We start from the raw sequence: 18,990 nt of genomic DNA, 5'->3' as shown, positions 1-18,990 counted from the left end.
AAGAGATCAGGGCTAGATCCAACACCGTTTTTTAGCTCACTGCACCATCCCAGTTTCAGAACCTGGCTGTATGCAAATTAGTCTTTTCCTGTCCCAGTGCATGATGGGAACAGGGCAAACCAAACTACAAAAGCCAATTCTTACACTGGGAAGGAAACAAGCTCCCGGGGACCGGTTTCTGGCATTACAGCCGTCTTCGGCCCGGTTTGCTTGAATCCTGATGGTGCAATGAGCAAGGGTCTCACATCTGAGAATACCCTTCCACGCTTAGGGTGGACAAAAATATTTACAACAAGGGGTGGTGAGGGACAGAGTCTCTGAATTAAGCAGAAAGCTCTCACCCAGTCAAGAGATCAGGGCTAGATCCAACACCGTTTTTTAGCTCACTGCACCATCCCAGTTTCAGAACCTGGCTGTATGCAAATTAGTCTTTTCCTGTCCCAGTGCATGATGGGAACAGGGCAAACCAAACTACAAAAGCCAATTCTTACACTGGGAAGGAAACAAGCTCCCGGGGACCGGTTTCTGGCATTACAGCCGTCTTCGGCCCGGTTTGCTTGAATCCTGATGGTGCAATGAGCAAGGGTCTCACATCTGAGAATACCCTTCCACGCTTAGGGTGGACAAAAATATTTACAACAAGGGGTGGTGAGGGACAGAGTCTCTGAATTAAGCAGAAAGCTCTCACCCAGTCAAGAGATCAGGTCACTCTGTTCATCACCACCCACTTTTCTGTATCAATTTTGGCCACTATAGGTGTGGCAGGGTATACTCAGACATGAGTCCCTTTCTCACTGCTCCATCAGGATTCAAGCAATCCGGGCCGAAGAGGCTGAAATGCCAGAAACCGGTCCCCGGTAGCTTGTCTCCTTTCTGGTAAAGAATTGGCTTGGTAGTTTGGTCTGCCCTGTTCCCATGATGCACTGGGCCAGGGACAGACTAATTTGCATATAGCCAGGTTCTGAGCTGGGATGGGGCAGTGAGATAAATAACGGTGATTGATCAAGCCCTGATCTTTGGACTGGGTAAGAGTGGTCTGCTTAATTCAGACACTCTGTTCATCACCACCCACTTTTCTGTAGTAATACTCACAGGAGGCGGGGCTGGGGCTCCACAGCTCATATCTATGGTTTCAGACACTGAGTCTTCTCATGCCCCCCTGGTGTGCTGTAATACTCACAGGAGGCGGGGCTGGGGCTCCACGGCTCATATCTATGGTTTCAGACACTGAGTCTTCTCATGCCTCCCTGGTGTGCTGTAATACTCACAGGAGGCGGGCTGGGGCTCCACAGCTCATATATATGGTTTCAGACACTGAGTCTTCTCATGCCCCCCTGGTGTGCTGTAATACTCACAGGAGGCGGGGCTGGGGCTCCACAGCTCATATCTATGGTTTCAGACACTGAGTCTTCTCATGCCCCCCTGGTGTGCTGTAATACTCACAGGAGGCGGGGCTGGGGCTCCACAGCTCATATCTATGGTCTCAGACACTGAGTCTTCTCATGCCCCCCTGGTGTGCTGTAATACTCACAGGAGGCGGGCTGGGGCTCCACAGCTCATATCTATGGTCTCAGACACTGAGTCTTCTCATGCCCCCCTGGTGCGCTGTAATACTCACAGAAGGCAGGGCTGGGGCTCACTCCCCCCCCCCCCCCCCTGGTGTGCTGTAATACTCACAGTAGGCAGGGCTGGGTCTCCACAGCTCATATATATGGTCTCAGACCCAGAGTCTTCTCATACCCCCCTGGTGTGCAGTCATACTCACAGGAGGCGGGGCTAGGGCTCAACAGTTCATATCTAAGATTTCAGACACTGAGTCTTCTCATACCCCCCCCCCCCCCCGGTGTGCTGTAATACTCACAGGAGGCGGGGCTGGGGCTCCACAGCTCATATCTATGTTCTCAGACCCAGAGTCTTCTCATACCCCCTGGTGTGCTGTAATAGTCACAGGAGGAGGGGCTGGGGCGCCACAGCTCATATCTATGGTCTCAGACCCAGAGTCTTCTCATACCCCCTGGTGTGCTGTAATACTCACAGGAGGCGGGGCTGGGGCTCCACAGCTCATATCTATGGTCTCAGACCCAGAGTCTTCTCATACCCCCCTAGTGTGCTGTAATACTCACAGGAGGCGGGGCTGGGGCTCCACAGCTCATATCTATGGTCTCAGACACTGAGTCTTCTCATGCCCCCCTGGTGCGCTGTAATACTCACAGAAGGCAGGGCTGGGGCTCACTCCCCCCCCCCCTGGTGTGCTGTAATACTCACAGTAGGCAGGGCTGGGTCTCCACAGCTCATATATATGGTCTCAGACCCAGAGTCTTCTCATACCCCCCTGGTGTGCAGTCATACTCACAGGAGGCGGGGCTGGGGCTCAACAGCTCATATCTAAGGTTTCAGACACTGAGTCTTCTCATACCCCCCCCCCCCCCCCCCCCAGTGTGCTGTAATACTCACAGGAGGCGGGGCTGGGGCTCCACAGCTCATATCTATGGTCTCAGACCCAGAGTCTTCTCATACCCCCTGGTGTGCTGTAATACTCACAGGAGGCGGGGCTGGGGCTCCACAGCTCATATCTATGGTCTCAGACACTATTATTATTATTATTATTATTATTATTATTATATGAAATTTGTAATGCGCTCAGCTTACCCGGGGGCATCCCGGCGCAACAGACCAAAGAAGGAGGAACTCGAAACTCACTACTGTGGAAACAAGTAGGTTTTAAGAAGTTTCCTAAATACTAGGATCTTGTGCTCTGAGCGAATCTTAAGGGGCAGAGAATTCCACAGAGATGCCACCTGTACCGAGAAGCGCCTGCCCCCAGTCCGAGCTCTCCTGACTCTCGCAGATTGCAAAAGATGTTGCTGGTCTGAGCGCAAAAGGCGGGGAGGTTTATAAGGACGGGCCATATTAACAAGGATGGGGGGGCCTTTGCCATGGAGAATTTTATGGGCCGTACACAACGCCTTAAATTTCACCCGCTCCTTAACAGGGAGCGAGTGAAGTGCTTTCAGGGCCGGGGCAGCAGACTGCCTTCTAGGGATCTCCATCAAAACTCTGGCAGCTGCATTTTGCACCTGTTGGAGGGTTTTAAAGGTAGCTTCAGGGGCACCAAGAAACAGGGCATTACCAAAGTCAAGCCTAGAAAGGATTAGGCCACGCATCAAAAGCTTCTTAGCTGGATCCGGAAGCAGTGGGAGAACCTTTCGGGCTGACTTCAGTAGACCGAAGCAAACCCCAGCGGTCTTTCTGGCGTGGGTCCTAAAGGACAGATCTTCCTCCAACCATACTCCCAAGGACTTGATCTCCTTCTTGGGAGATGGAGGGTCGCCAAGAGCTCGGGGCCAACAGCTGGTAATGATGGAGGGACTGGTGTTGCCCAAGAGCATCAGCTCAGTTTTTCCTCCATTGAGCTTCAGAGCTGAGTTGGACATCCATTGATAGACATTAACCAGGCAGTCATGCAACAAGTTGGGTTGTTCCGCCAGCTGAGTGAGGCCCACCACCAGCTGAGTATCATCAGCATAGCTGATGATCTTCAGCCCCGAGGGGGCTACCACTCTTTCAAGTGGAGTCATATATGCATTGAACAAAGTAGGGCTCAACGATGAGCCCTGAGGGACTCCACATTGAAGAGGGAATAGGGAAGACTGTTCTGCCCCTTCCCAGACTTGGTAGAAACGGTTGGAGAGAAAAGATCCCAACCATTTCAGGGCCGTCCCTGAGACACCTACCTCTGACAGGCGTTGGAGGAGCACCTGATGACTCACGGTGTCAAAGGCAGCACTCAAGTCCAGGAGGATCACTGCCACTGATCCTCCAGCATCAAGAGTGCTCCTTGCTTCCTCCACTACCGCCAGCAGGGCTGTGTCCGTTCCTTGGCCGGGACGGAAACCAGTCTGGGAGTCTCCCAACAGGTGGTTGGACTCAAGATAGTGAGAGAGCTGACGGTTAACCAGCTTCTCTGCGATTTTAGAAAACCCCGGCAGAAGCGAGATAGGCCTGAAGTTGGTCAGATTGGCGGGATCCAAGCCTGGTTTTTTTAATAGGGCTTTTACTACTGCCTTTTTCCATCTCTGAGGGACTATACCATGAGAGAGAGAGAGGTTGACAAGGTCAGTAAGAGGAGCTGACAGAGTATTAGCCACAAGTTTAAGATGTTTCATAGGCACTGGGTCACTCGGAGATCCACTCTTCATCTCCACCAAGACCTTTGTAACCTCCTCCTCCGAGAAGGGGCCAAAAGAGACAAGTTCGGTCGGGCAGCTTATAGGACCAGTAGCCGGCTCAGAGATTTGAGGCATAGCGGGCAGAGAGGATAGGATTGTATCTATTTTAGAATGGAAGAAACTAGCCAGTTCTTCACATTTGTCTTTAGGATTGACGTGCACGACTGGCGGGACTGGGGCGTTGAGGAGTTCTTTAAAAATTTTAAAGGATTCTCTTGGAGAGTTACTTGCCCTCTCAATCTTATCACTAAAGAAAATCTTTTTGACATCTTTCAGTGCACTTTTGTATTTTCTCATCTCTCTTTTATAATTAGCCCGGCTTTCTTCCGTCTGCTCTCTCCTCCAGGCACGTTCAAGCCTTTTGCAGGAAGTTCTGCAACTCCTGAGTTCCGGAGTATACCAGGGGGCAGAAGCAGTTCTTCTCTCCCTGATAAGCCTCCTTTTTTTAGGAATCAGTCGATCCAGAGAGTTAGTGAGCCAATTAGCTAGATGTTGATCAGCAATATTGGGATCATCTACCGGGTCAGGGCGAGTTATCGCTAGCTCTTCAACCCAACTTTCAACCGGCAGCTTCGACCAGAGACGTTCCATAGTGTATTGTCTAGGCATGGGGTCTCCCCGGTTCTTCAACAACCAGCTGAAAGGAATAAGGTGGTGATCCGTCCAGGGAAGGGCCAACATCTGGAGGGCTTGCAGGTTGGCAGTATTAGCAAAAACAGCGTCAAGCTGATGACCTCTGTTATGAGTGGCTCCCAGATGAGCGAGGTGGAGATCGAGAGCATCAAATGAGCTCAATAAATCTCTTGCCACCACGTCATTGGGGTCATCAAAGTGAAGATTAAAATCCCCCAGAAGTACAAAGTTGCATGAGGCAGCGGCTAATGGAATGATGGTCTCAATAATAGAGTCCACAAAATTCCCCAGCGCAGCAGGAGGGCGATATAAAAGGAGGCCGGAGATGGAAACGGAGGAAGATATGCCAAGGGAGAAATGACAACTTTCAGTGTTGGTAATACCGCAGTCTGCAGCTTTGCACACGAAAGTGTCTCTATAAACGATGGCCACTCCACCTCCTCTCCCATCCGGCCTATCCAGATGGAAAATGAGGTAACCCGGTGGGAGAGCATGGACAATATCGGGACCTGAACAGGCGGTCAACCACGTTTCCGTTAGGAATAACACATCCAGACAGTGGTCCACAAGGAGGGAGTGTATTTCTATTGCGTGACAGGGCAATGATCTGCAATTCAGCAGAGCCATAGTGAGTGTGTTTAAAGCCACACAGTTATTAGACACAGGACACCCGAGACAGTGTTTAAAGGCAGTACCCTCAACCCAATTATAATGGCAACTAGGAGGTTTAGTCGCGCGAAGCGAGAGCAGAGACTCTCGTGAATACCTGAGCGGAGGGGCCAGATGTCTAGATGGATTGAGCAGAGTGGTGTGCCCGGGGCCCGTCTGGGCCCGGACGGGCACAGACGGGCTTGACTCTGGCGAAACTCCGGCGATATTCCGGCATCCCCGCTGCGCGTCTCCGCTGCGCGTGGACATGCCAGCTTTTAAGCCCTAGTCGCCTCCTAGAGAGAGGACTAGCGCGTGCACCCTCTTCCCCAACCAAAGATGTCCGCCAAAAGCAACAACAAAGAGCGGCGATTCCACCGGTTACCGAGCGTTTCAGTGGATGCAAACACAATTAGGCATATGCCAGCTGAATACACAACAGGGGCAACAATTTTAATTTAAAATACAGATTTTACAGATTTTACAAAAACGAGTGGTTTTAAAAAGGCTCAAGGGAGCAGCTAGCAAGTCAGCATGGAGTGGAGAGGAAGCGCTGTGTGAAATGCGCTAGTGGTCAAGAACGAGCTGCCAGATTTGCCAGCTTTTAAGCCCTAGTCGCCTCCTAGAGAGAGGACTAGCGCGTGCACCCTCTTCCCCAACCAAAGATGTCCGCCAAAAGCAACAACAAAGGCGAGGGACCGGCAAAGAGCGGCGATTCCACCGGTTACCGAGCGTTTCAGTGGATGCAAACACAATTAGGCATATGCCAGCTGAATACACAACAGGGGCAACAATTTTAATTTAAAATACAGATTTTACAGATTTTACAAAAACGAGTGGTTTTAAAAATGCTCAAGGGAGCAGCTAGCAAGTCAGCATGGAGTGGAGAGGAAGCGCTGTGTGAAATGCGCTAGTGGTCAAGAACGAGCTGCCAGATTTGCCAGCTTTTAAGCCCTAGTCGCCTCCTAGAGAGAGGACTAGCGCGTGCACCCTCTTCCCCAACCAAAGATGTCCGCCAAAAGCAACAACAAAGGCGAGGGACCGGCAAAGAGCGGCGATTCCACCGGTTACCGAGCGTTTCAGTGGATGCAAACACAATTAGGCATATGCCAGCTGAATACACAACAGGGGCAACAATTTTAATTTAAAATACAGATTTTACAGATTTTACAAAAACGAGTGGTTTTAAAAAGGCTCAAGGGAGCAGCTAGCAAGTCAGCATGGAGTGGAGAGGAAGCGCTGTGTGAAATGCGCTAGTGGTCAAGAACGAGCTGCCAGATTTGCCAGCTTTTAAGCCCTAGTCGCCTCCTAGAGAGAGGACTAGCGCGTGCACCCTCTTCCCCAACCAAAGATGTCCGCCAAAAGCAACAACAAAGGCGAGGGACCGGCAAAGAGCGGCGATTCCACCGGTTACCGAGCGTTTCAGTGGATGCAAACACAATTAGGCATATGCCAGCTGAATACACAACAGGGGCAACAATTTTAATTTAAAATACAGATTTTACAGATTTTACAAAAACGAGTGGTTTTAAAAAGGCTCAAGGGAGCAGCTAGCAAGTCAGCATGGAGTGGAGAGGAAGCGCTGTGTGAAATGCGCTAGTGGTCAAGAACGAGCTGCCAGATTTGCCAGCTTTTAAGCCCTAGTCGCCTCCTAGAGAGAGGACTAGCGCGTGCACCCTCTTCCCCAACAAAAGATGTCCGCCAAAAGCAACAACAAAGGCGAGGGACCGGCAAAGAGCGGCGATTCCACCGGTTACCGAGCGTTTCACTGAGTCTTCTCATGCCCCCCTGGTGTGCTGTAATACTCACAGGAGGCGGGGCTGGGGCTCCACAGCTCATATCTATGGTCTCAGACCCTGAGTCTTCTCATACCCCCTGGTGTGCTGTAATACTCACAGAAGGCGGGCTGGGGCTCCACAGCTCATATCTACGGTCTCAGACCCTGAGTTTTCTCATATCCCCCTGGTGTGCTGTAATACTCACAGGAGGCGGGGCTGGGGCTCCACAGCTCATATCTATGGTCTCAGACCCAGAGTCTTCTCATACCCCCTGGTGTGCTGTAATACTCACAGGAGGCGGGGCTGGGGCTCCACAGCTCATATCTACGGTCTCAGACCCTGAGTTTTCTCATATCCCCCTGGTGTGCTGTAATACTCACAGGAGGCGGGGCTGGGGCTCCACAGCTCATATCTATGGTCTCAGACCCAGAGTCTTCTCATACCCCCCTGGTGTGCTGTAATACTCACAGGAGGCGGGGCTGGGGCTCCACAGCTCATATCTATGGTTTCAGACACTGAGTCTTCTCATGCCTCCCTGGTGTGCTGTAATACTCACAGGAGGCGGGGCTGGGGCTCCACAGCTCATATCTATGGTCTCAGACCCAGAGTCTTCTCATGCCCCCCTGGTGTGCTGTAATACTCACAGGAGGCGGGCTGGGGCTCCACAGCTCATATCTATGGTCTCAGACACTGAGTCTTCTCATGCCCCCTGGTGTGCTGTAATACTCACAGGAGGCGGGGCTGGGGCTCCACAGCTCATATCTATGGTCTCAGACCCAGAGTCTTCTCATACCCCCCTGGTGTGCTGTAATACTCACAGGAGGCGGGGCTGGGGCTCCACAGCTCATATCTATGGTTTCAGACACTGAGTCTTCTCATGCCTCCCTGGTGTGCTGTAATACTCACAGGAGGCGGGGCTGGGGCTCCACAGCTCATATCTATGGTCTCAGACCCAGAGTCTTCTCATGCCCCCCTGGTGTGCTGTAATACTCACAGGAGGCGGGGCTGGGGCTCCACAGCTCATATCTATGGTCTCAGACACTGAGTCTTCTCATGCCCCCTGGTGTGCTGTAATACTCACAGGAGGCGGGGCTGGGGCTCCACAGCTCATATCTATGGTTTCAGACCCTGAGTCTTCTCATACCCCCTGGAGTGCTGTAATACTCACAGGAGGCCGGGCTGGGGCTACTAAGCTCATATCTATGGTCTCAGACACTGAGTCTTCTCATGCCCCCTGGTGTGCTGTAATACTCACAGGAGGCGGGGCTGGGGCTCCACAGCTCATATCTATGGTCTCAGACACTGAGTCTTCTCATGCCCCCCTGGTGTGCTGTAATACTCACAGGAGGCGGGCTGGGGCTCCACAGCTCATATCTATGGTCTCAGACCCTGAGTCTTCTCATACCCCCTGGTGTGCTGTAATACTCACAGGAGGCGGGCTGGGGCTCCACAGCTCATATCTATGGTCTCAGACCCTGAGTCTTCTCATACCCCCTGGTGTGCTGTAATACTCACAGGAGGCGGGCTGGGGCTCCACAGCTCATATCTATGGTCTCAGACACTGAGTCTTCTCATACCCCCTGGTGTGCTGTAATACTCACAGGAGGCGGGGCTGGGGCTCCACAGCTCATATCTATGGTCTCAGACACTGAGTCTTCTCATGCCCCCCTGGTGTGCTGTAATACTCACAGGAGGCGGGGCTGGGGCTCCACAGCTCATATCTACGGACTCAGACCTGAGACTTCTCATACCCCCCCCCCCCCCCGGGCCCTTGTACTCACCTCGCCCCCACCCCCTCCTCATCTCAAACCGTCACCTCGCCTGGCAGCCGCACGCGCCACCCGCAATCTCTAACCACTGACCAAAGGTGAGTCACAGGAAGTGCCGCATAAACACCTCAGCGCATTCTAACGCTCACCCGGAAGTGGCACGCGCCACCTGCTCTCGCTAACGCTGACCACAGGTGTCAAAGGAAGTGACGCAGATCACCTCGTCCCATTGTAAAGTTCACCCGGACGGAGCACGCTTCGCCTTCTCTCCGTAAAGCTCACCGCTGGTGAGTCACAGGAAGTGACGTAGGAACTCAGCGCGTTAAAACGCTCGCGCTCGTGCTGAAACGAAACAACTCAGAATGGAAGGAAGCCCCGCCCACACTGAGAGGGACACACTGAGCATGCGCTCTTTAGCGAATGGGCGATCGAAGCGCGCATGCGCCTTAGGATTCTCAAGATCCCTGTGTTCACTTTGTCGCGCATGCCTAGTATGGACACTGCCCCAGCGCGCATGCGCTCTTCAGACCGCTTCCAGTGAGTGTCAGGTACCGAGGACCCCGCAGCTCTCCATAGAGAAGAACCCGCTCAGAGGGGGCCCCTGCCTCTGAGGAGCCGCCGAGAGAGAGCCGGGCCCTCGACACCCCACACCATGAGGAGCCGACGGCCGGGGGCGGTGAGTCATGGCCTCGGCTGGGGCGAGCTTCAAGCACCTGAATAGAGCTTCCCCCACCCCTCCCTTCACACCCCGCACTGAGCTCCCCCTGTGCCTTCAGACCCCGCTCTGAGCTCCCCTGTGCCTTCAGACCTTGCACTGAGCTCCCCCTGTGCCTTCAGACCCCTCACTGAGCTCCCCTGTGCCTTCAGACCCTGCACTGAGCTCCCCTGTGCCTTCAGACCTTGCACTGAGCTCCGCCTGTGCCTTCAGACCCCGCTCTGAGCTCCCCTGTGCCTTCAGACCCCTCACTGAGCTCCCCTGTGCCTTCAGACCCTGCACTGAGCTCCCCCTGTGCCTTCAGACCCCGCTCTGAGCTCCCCTGTGCCTTCAGACCCCGCACTGAGCTCCCCTGTGCCTTCAGACCCCTCACTGAGCTCCCCTGTGCCTTCAGACCCTGCACTGAGCTCCCCCTGTGCCTTCAGACCCTGCACCTGTGCCTTCAGACCCTGCACTGAGCTCCCCCTCCCCCTGTGCCTTCAGAGCCCACACTGAGCTCCCCCTGTGCCTTCAGAGCCCGCACTGAGCTCCCCCTGTGCCTTCAGAGCCTGCACTGAGCTCCCCCTGTGCCTTCAGACCCCGCACTGAGCTCCCCCTGTGCCTTCAGACCCCGCACTGAGCTCCCCCTGTGCCTTCAGACCCCGCACTGAGATCCCCCTGTGCCTTCAGACCCCGCACTGAGCTCCCCTGTGCCTTCAGACCCCTCACTGAGCTCCCCTGTGCCTTCAGACCCCGCACTGTGCTCCCCCTGTGCCTTCAGACCCCGCGCTGTGCTCCCCCTGTGCCTTCAGACCCCGCACTGAGCTCCCTGGTGCCTTCAGACCCCGCACTGTGCTCCCTGGTGTCTTCAGACCCCGCACTGTGCTCCCCAGTGCCTTCAGACCCTGCACTGAGCTCCCCCTGTGCCTTCAGACCCTGCACTGAGCTTCCCCTGTGCCTTCAAGCCCCTGCACTGAGCTCCCCCTGTGCCTTCAGACCCCGCACTGAGCTCCCCCTGTGCCTTCAGACCCCGCACTGAGCTCCCCCTGTGCCTTCAGAGCCCGCACTGAGCTCCCCCTGTGCCTTCAGAGCCCACACTGAGCTCCCCCTGTGCCTTCAGAGCCTGCACTGAGCTCCCCCTGTGCCTTCAGAGCCTGCCTTACATATGCACCCTTCCTTACTGAGTCCCCCTGCTTCCTCTATGACTATTTCTCTTGCGCCACAGTTTCTTACATAATTGCCCTTCCTAACTTTTTACTTGGGCGCTTTCCTTTCGCTGTTACTCTTTACGTTAGTAGCATTCCTTGCTCCTTTACTCTTACAAGAACCTCTTACTTTCTACATTGCTCTTTACATGAGTACCCTTCCTTTTTTATTACTTTTTACATGGGAACTTTTGCTTGTTCTAGTACTCGTTATAAGTAGCCTTCGTTGCCCCATTACTTTTTACATAATCACCCCTCCTTACTTTTATTCTTTACATGAGGCCTTTCCTTTCACTATTACTCTTATATGAGCACCCTCCTTACACTTTACATAAGCTCTTTTCTTTGACTATTACTCTTTACATGAGTACTCTTCCTTACTGTTTTATTACTTACATGATGTTAGAAGGGTTGATCCCCGGGGGCGCAGAACACACTTCCGACCACCCCATGACCCACCTTTCCTAAGAACACTGCCGAGCACTGGCAGGAGACACTTCAGGAGAAGAGTCTCGTATCTAGGATCGCACGAGCTGAGACCTCACCACTCGACAAAGGGACACCACATAGTAGAGTTCTGAAGAACAGGTTTTTATTTAGCAGAAGTATCTGCATCTTTATGATCCGCAGGGTCACGTATTTACAATCAGAACAAGGGTTCATAAAAGTCTCGGTAAGGGTATGGGTAGCGGGACAGTCTCAATGTTCAGGGTCAATACAAAAAGCGTATCCGGCGCACAGCTCTCAATCCTCGAGTCGGGGGATACGGTAAGGTCGGAGGTCTTTGGACCGCTCCACTCGCTTCTTCTCGAGCCACGGAGGTCGGGGGAGCCGCAACAGCGTCAGCAGGGCTCAGGTGGTTCCCGATAGTTCTTGTTCTGCTTAGAATGAGCTGCGATAGCGTCAGCTGGACTCAGGTGGTGCACAATAGTTCTGGTTCAGCCAGGATGAGCCGCGTCAGCGTCAGCAGGGCTCCGATGGTTTCACAATAGTTTTTGTTCAGCGAGGAGGAGCTGTGACAGCGTCAGCAGGGCTCCGATGGTGTCACAATAGTTCTTGTTCAGCGAGGAGGAGCCGCGACAGTGTCAGCAGGGCTCAGGTGGTTCACGATAGTTCTTGTTCAGCGAGGAGGAGCTGCGACAGCGTCAGCAGGGCTCAGATGGTTCAGCCAGATGTTCGTCTCTGCCAAGCTTGAGCCGAGACGATGTCAGCAGGGCTCGCCAAGATTCCAAAGTTCAGGTAGCGTTCTTCTTCGATGTTCGTCGAGCCGCGATCACGTCAGCAGGGCTCTCTTCGTCCAGGAGCCTACTGTCGGCCTTCTCCAGAGTATCCCTTGTTATAGGCCGGATGTCCTTTGAAGTCCGAGCCCTCACGGCCAGTGGTCTGGTGCCCGGGGCTGGGGTTTGGGGGGCGTACAGACACCCAGCGAGGGGTTGGAGCAAACTCCCAGGGAGGCGGGAGGGGTGATGGAAACCAGTTGTTAGGGCGAGGCCTGAGGTGCGATTGAAACTGCTCCACCCCCTGTTAGCCAAATGATCCTTCTGTCCCCTGGTCAGGTTGTGGTGCCCCGGTGTCTGGGTTGCGCTGGGGCCGGGGCTGGGGTCATGCAGAAGCCACAGAGTCAGGGATCGGAGGGACAGGGAATGGCTACTGGCCCATCTGGGTTGATGCAGGTGGTGGGCGCCGGGTATCCGGAAGAGGGCTGTTGGGGTCCAGGGGCAGTCGTCCTCTTAGAAGGGTCCTGCGGGAAGCCTTCCTTACTCATATCTCTTCAAGTGTCAGAAGTTGATATATAACTTTCTTTTCAGGGACCGCTCACATTCCGCGATGTCGCTGCATGTTTCTCCGAAGAGGAGTGGAAGCTGTTACACGACTGGCAGAAGGAGCTGTACAGGAATGTGATGAAGGAAATCCACCAGGCCTTCAGTTCTCTGGGTGAGGATACACTGGCTTTCATTTTTCCAGAGAAAATTTTCTGAATTACTTAATCTGAACCATCTTCTGAATTATTAGGAAGTAATTAATGTTATGAAGTAAGTTAAAGAATTGTACGATAAAGAAGCCATTAACCTAATACGTTTTTTATTTGAGTATTTCTGACTGAAAGTGAATTATGTGCAGCAGTGTCATGAAAATGCTTCTCTGCCTTAAGAAAGGATTGATGGGGGTGTGGTCTGACCACCAACGATGCTGGTCGCTTGACACCGGAGCCCCGTGTCAAGGAGGGCCCCTGACGGCGGCGAGGGCCCCCAGTTGAGGCGACACCACTGTCTGCGACCAGACGGTCCTGGTCCTAGCTGAATTGCGCCGTAGTCTCTCCTGTTGTGATAAACTGCCTGCCTATTACAGCCTCCCCCCCCCCCCCCCAAGGATTGAGGGCTCAGAGGCTTTTGCTACTGCCCCCCACACTTGTCTCCTGTGTAGGGTGCTCTTCAGTCCTCTTTTACTACTGGCGATCACTCACTTTTTACTTGAGCCTCGCAGTCCCAGGCCTGCACGACAGAGGGGGCCTCCTCTCCATAGACCTGCACACATGAGGGTGACACAGGGTCCTTCTAAGTATCACCTTTCACATTGGTGCCTGCTATCTACAGTGGACCCCTCTGGCATGGACTCCGCCTCCAACTAACCCAGAAGACTTGGCACCACTAAAGACACTCCTCACACGGACTGCCTTGAAGCCACCCTCTGCGTGCCTCTGCAATGGAGGATCGCCTTAATACTATCCCAGTATGAGACCAAGAACTTCTCTACCTTTGTAGTAAAGTTATTGAGCCGCCGAAACAATATTCGCTTTTTCGGATTCCCAGAAAATATGGAGGGCTTAGATGCCAAATCTTGTGTTGAAGCCACCCTCCCGAAACTCACAGGCCTAACCTTTGACCCACCATTGGAGATGCAGAGAACTCACTGTATTGGATTACCACAAGGAGTAAAGTCTGAGCTGCTTATCGCTTGCTTCTCTTGCCACGAACAGGCCCAAGATCTAATCACAGCAGTGAGCACTCATGGACAATACAAATTTGAGGGCCACGAGATCCAGATAGCAGCGGTCTTCTCCAAGGAAACTAACTAACATCGCTAAGCCTTCTTCTCCGGCAGCTGGGCATTAAGTATAGCCTCTTCGAACCCGCACATCTCCGGATCAGCAGAGATGGAGTTTCCAAGGAATTATTCGACCCAGAGGACGTTCGCCACTTCCTGGTCGTGGACAATGTTTTCTCTATCCCTTGAGATAGCTATTACCACCCATCGCCAACTCTTTCAACAACTTCTAGTAGGCTCTGGCAGAACTCAGGAGGTTCCCGATACAGAGGCAGAGAGAGAGAGAGAGAGAGAGAGAGAGACAGACAGAGTTGCCCGCTTCCTGGGAGACAGAACCCAGACCCTACAATCGATGGCCGCTCTTATCTTAGACAGGAGCATGCCAGGGACGAGTAACGCTCTCCCCTGAAACCCACTCCTGCTGAGGAAGGCGCGCCCTGAGATGTGGTGGTCTGGGTTCCCCTATGTCTGGCAGGAGGAATGAGGACAGTCGCCCTGAAGCCTGATCGGAAGGTCATTGCTCTGGAAGATGATGAGCTGATTTTCCGGGTGGGCTCTTTTCTGAAAGCGGCAGTGCATACTCGCAAGTCTATGTACCCCCCCGTGAATTTTTCTCACCTCATCCTGTTTTTTAATCGTTAATTTCAATTTATGGTAAATTAACACTTTGATGAATTTCTCTTTTTATCATGTTTTCTTTTATGCACTTTGTTTTGCTGGAAGACCAGTTTTTAATTGGAATTTTATTTTTAGTTTTATTTTTTAATGTCCCCTTTGTTGCTGGTAATTCTCATTGTATATGTTGTTGCCTGTCTGTACTTTTATGGATATATATCTGTATCCGAATAAAGGAATGAAATGAAATGATGAAACAGATGAGTGAGTACCGGATTACTTATTATACATTGTTTTTCTATCTAAGTGTTCATCTTAATGTTTAATTGCCACTGGTGGTTTACACGCATTCTTTACTATGTGCCCTGAGTATTGTGGGTTGCCTCATCTTGAGTATACCACCACCCTGATCCCACCCCAAATACCTGCCCTCAGCGAGTGTGCATCACTAGGAACTCAACGACCTGAGCTGCCTTGAGCGGCCACCACACCCTCCCCCTATACATCACTGCCTCTGAGGTCCAACACCAATTTTCTTCCCACCCCCCCCTGAAATATGGCAGAGACCAAGGCCCTGCGCTTCCCCAAATGTTCTAACTTTAGTGGGTCCAAATAGTGCATACCTCTTCCTCGCCTTACTCTGCTCATGCCCACCCATTACCTGACCACACTGCTCCCCCATGCTCCCTTAGATTCGGAGTCCCGGACCCACCCATATCCAAAGTACACAATTATATTCACATCCATCCCTGTCCGGTAAGCCTTCCGGGGGGCAACCACAGGCTTTCTAACTGTGTGCGAGGCCCGACCCTACCCTACCCCCCACTATCTCCTCTCGGGTCCTCCCTGATCATATCCATCAAACAGACATGGCCATCAACAATATACGTCTGAAGGACCTAGAGCACTGACCCCACAGGCAACGTCCCGGACCACTGGTTGCACATGAGACTAATATCTTGCCCCTTTCTACTCTCCCACTGCCCAACCAGCGATGTCTCATTGACATCAATGTCTCCTGCACGGGACACTAGATCTTGCTTCTCCCGCTGCCCCACATGCTTGATCGGCTGTTAGGCTCCGTGGTGACCACATTGGCACACGGGAACTCGTCCTAGACGGCCATAGACCCACAGCGAACAGCTCAAAACCCCTGGAGGCATGTCTCCCGCATGCAACTTCCCAGTCTCTTTCCTCTACCAACCTCCCCTGCCCCATCCACTTCATACGTCCCCATGTGACTCCTGATCGACCGCCCTAAACACTACTGGGGGCTACCCGGTAACTGCTTTGTCCAAGTGTACGCTTCCCTTGCCTGACTACTACTCACCCTCCTTCCCCTCCCCCTCCCCGCAGTCTTTCCTCCCCCTCCCTCTTCCTTCTTATTATTCCTTCCATGTTCCCCACCCCCGCTGTTGGTCCTTCTTCAATTGCATCTACCTCCGCCCCCTAGCCTTCTCACCTAACTCTATATCAATCCCACCCTAGCCCTCCTCTGTACCTGTCTGCACTGTCCCCCCCCCCCCTTAGCACCCAGTCTTGCCTCCAAACTACACCCCCCCCTAAATACTAACGTCCTACCCGTTCCTTACTCCCCATTAGCGACCGGACGTCTCCAGCACCCCTCGGGACACAAATAGCAGCGCTCACCTCCTGTCCCTCCCAGCCAATGGTCATCCTCTCGTGGAATGTCAACGGTCTTACACATTATATTAAAAGTAAGAAAGTGCTTGCCTACACTCAAAACGAAAAAAGCAGTTGTTGCTCTCCTACAAGAGACACATCTGGATGACTTGGAGTCTGAAAACTCCGCTGCGACTAGGTGTGCAAAGTAACTCTTAGCAGCGTGACGGCCAGGTCAGTGCCGATGGGTGCCATTCACAGAAATGCGGAGGCGCTATACTTCTCCGCAAATCCCTACCTATTTCAGTTGTTAAAAAAATGGTCCGATCCAGACGGCAGATACACATTTGCCAAGCTGAATTTGGGTGACATATTAGAGGCCGAACTCCTACGATTCTCCGGTTTTGACGTAGGCCTAATCTCTCCAGGCCGTAAACCATGGTGCCTAAACATCCAGAGATATCGATTGCCCCATAGCAAGGCCCAATTGAGGACACATTTGTCTACTTATCTGACATATAACAAGACTCCAGTAACAACCTGTAGAACCCTTATGGGCGACTGCAAAAGCAACCATTTGTGGGCATCTTATGAGAGACGCACCGCTGGACAATAAGGAGTGGCTCTCCGTCATATTGAACTAGAAGACCAGATTATATCCCTCTTGTCTCTGTTCCTCGAGCCTAACTGCCGCCACCTAGAACTAGCCTGTATGGCTGTAGATAGCCTCTATACCTCCAAAGCCGAAAACACCCGTCAGCGCTTAAAAAGAACAAATTATGAACAAGGGGGAAAAGCTGGCCCATTACTTGCGGCATAGCTGACGCAATGAGAGGCTGCGATGGCTGTCCCCACTATCCGAACTACGACGGAGAAGTCCTGACTCGACCCCCAAGACAGTCAACTAATTTGCCTCTTTCTATGAAAGACTATACCCCGAGACACCGACTAGTGAGGAACTGCTGTCCGCATACCTTAAGAGCATTGAGCTGCCACGTCTGATGGACAAGGGCAGAGAGTTACTGGAAGGGGACATCAGCAAGGAGGAGATTGCAGCAACCATTGCCAAACTGCTCTACCACAAGTCCCCTGGTGAAGATAGATTCCCCGTAGAATATTACAAAGTGTCTGGAGAAGTGGCAATAGATACTCTATACGCTGCCCTGCAAGAGGCTGAAAGAACTGCATCCTTGGGTCCTATCTCTAACAGAGCGGTGGTCGCAGTCATACCCAAACCGGTAAGAGACCCACTGTCATGTGGCAGCTACCACCCCATTTCCTTCCTAAATGGGGACATTAGAATCTTGGCCAGTATACTAGCTTTACGACTAAGCAGGGTAACCCTATCCCTTATCCATCACACGCAGGTCGGCTTCGTCCCGGGCCATTCCTCCAGAAATCACCTTTGCACACTCTCCCACACTCTATGGGCCGCAAAAGATTTACCAGAAGATGCAGTAATCCTCTTCCTGGAAGGAGAAAAAGCGTTTGATCGCATTGACTGGGGATACCCTTTCTCCGCCATGAAACGTTCCGACCTAGGAGACCAGTTTACCTCCAAAGTCTACCTGCTCTATGACCCAAGGTCAATTGCGGAGGATTTCTATCAGACTTCTTTCCGATGCAGAGAGGCACACGCCAGGGCTGCCGTCTCTTCCCTCTCCTGTTTTTGCTGGGCATGGAACCATTAGCCTCTCTCATTTGCCACTTGCCTTGTATAGCGGGGATACCCATCGCAGTAGGCCTATCCAAAATATATTTATATGGCGACGATATCCTTCTTTACCCTCAGATCTTCCACGTCCCCTACCGGCTAGAGGTCATTGACTGCTCCTCAGCCCTATCCGGCTGTTAGGTGAACTGGGATAAAAGTGAGGCCCTCCCACTCTCCTCGGGCACCTCAAAGGCATCGATCCATGACTACCCCTTCAGCTGCAAATCCTTCCGACTTAAATACCTTGGGGTCCTGGTTAACATGTGCATGGAAGATATGGTTGCAGATAACTTGACTCCCCTAATCACACACATGAAAACAGACTTCGACAAGTGGTCCCTCCTGGGATTCTCCATGTGTGGCAGTGCAAGCTGCATAAATAGTCACAATGCTGTGCCTTGCGTGTACCCTGGGGTTGATGCCTGTTGTGCTTTCCCTAGATACTCTATGCCACAGACACTCCAATAAGGGCCTTTGTCTGGGGCCCCACTCGCCACGTCTAGCCGCATACAAGCTCATGGCCCACCGCTCCCACAATGGCTTTGGATTACCGTCCCTGAAACATTACTTTCTGGTCCTACACGTCTCGCAGCTCGCTTATCTCCATCCCAAAACGCCGGCTCCCCGCAGTGGGTCGCAACCGAACAATCGCTCCTTACTTGTGGTGATGGCCTCAATTCCCTTTTAGGGAGAGCATAAACACAAAATCCTGCGCACTCAAAAGGATCTCAACAACAATGTGACTATTATTTTTACAAATTGATACAAAAGGAAATTCTTGTTCAGTGTCGTTTTCATGGAGGTTTGTGTGTCTCTCCTTTTTATTGGGTCATCAGAATTAGGTAACTTAATACACAGCCAGCCGACACGTGTTTCGTTGTAGGACTGTACAATTACTAAAGCTACAACTCTTCAGGGCTGGAAAATACAAAAGGAATGACCTAAGTCGCACTCCTGCATATGCATGTACAACAAAGTATGCTCTATCAAGCATTATGTCCCAATAATGACTTCTTTAGTCGATAGGCACCTCCTTG

The 18,990-nt window shown here is 52.3% G+C and overlaps 1 protein-coding gene across 7 annotated transcripts in view; it reads left to right on the top strand.

Annotated features, from left to right (window-relative positions):
* The first annotated feature begins 9,576 nt into the window (after window positions 1–9,576).
* The window catches only part of LOC147729429 (zinc finger protein 212-like), a 152,094-nt gene continuing 142,680 nt past the window's right edge, over window positions 9,577–18,990 (top strand). For 5 of the 7 annotated variants that reach the window (XM_086959762.1, XM_086959760.1, XM_086959765.1 and 2 more), the window contains exons 1-2: window positions 9,583–9,733; window positions 12,765–12,891. In XM_086959762.1, the coding sequence (XP_086815888.1) occupies window positions 9,710–9,733; window positions 12,765–12,891 (151 nt within the window). In that variant the 5' untranslated portion in view covers window positions 9,583–9,709. Of the gene's footprint in view, window positions 9,734–12,764; window positions 12,892–18,990 lie in introns of all 7 variants that reach the window. The other 2 variants (XM_086959761.1, XM_086959763.1) reach the window with 2 other exon arrangements.

Source organism: Lissotriton vulgaris, chromosome 2_2, assembly GCF_964263255.1.
Source record: "Lissotriton vulgaris chromosome 2_2, aLisVul1.2, whole genome shotgun sequence".
Classification (NCBI taxonomy): domain Eukaryota; kingdom Metazoa; phylum Chordata; class Amphibia; order Caudata; family Salamandridae; genus Lissotriton; species Lissotriton vulgaris.
This window is presented reverse-complemented; position numbering and strand designations above follow the sequence as displayed.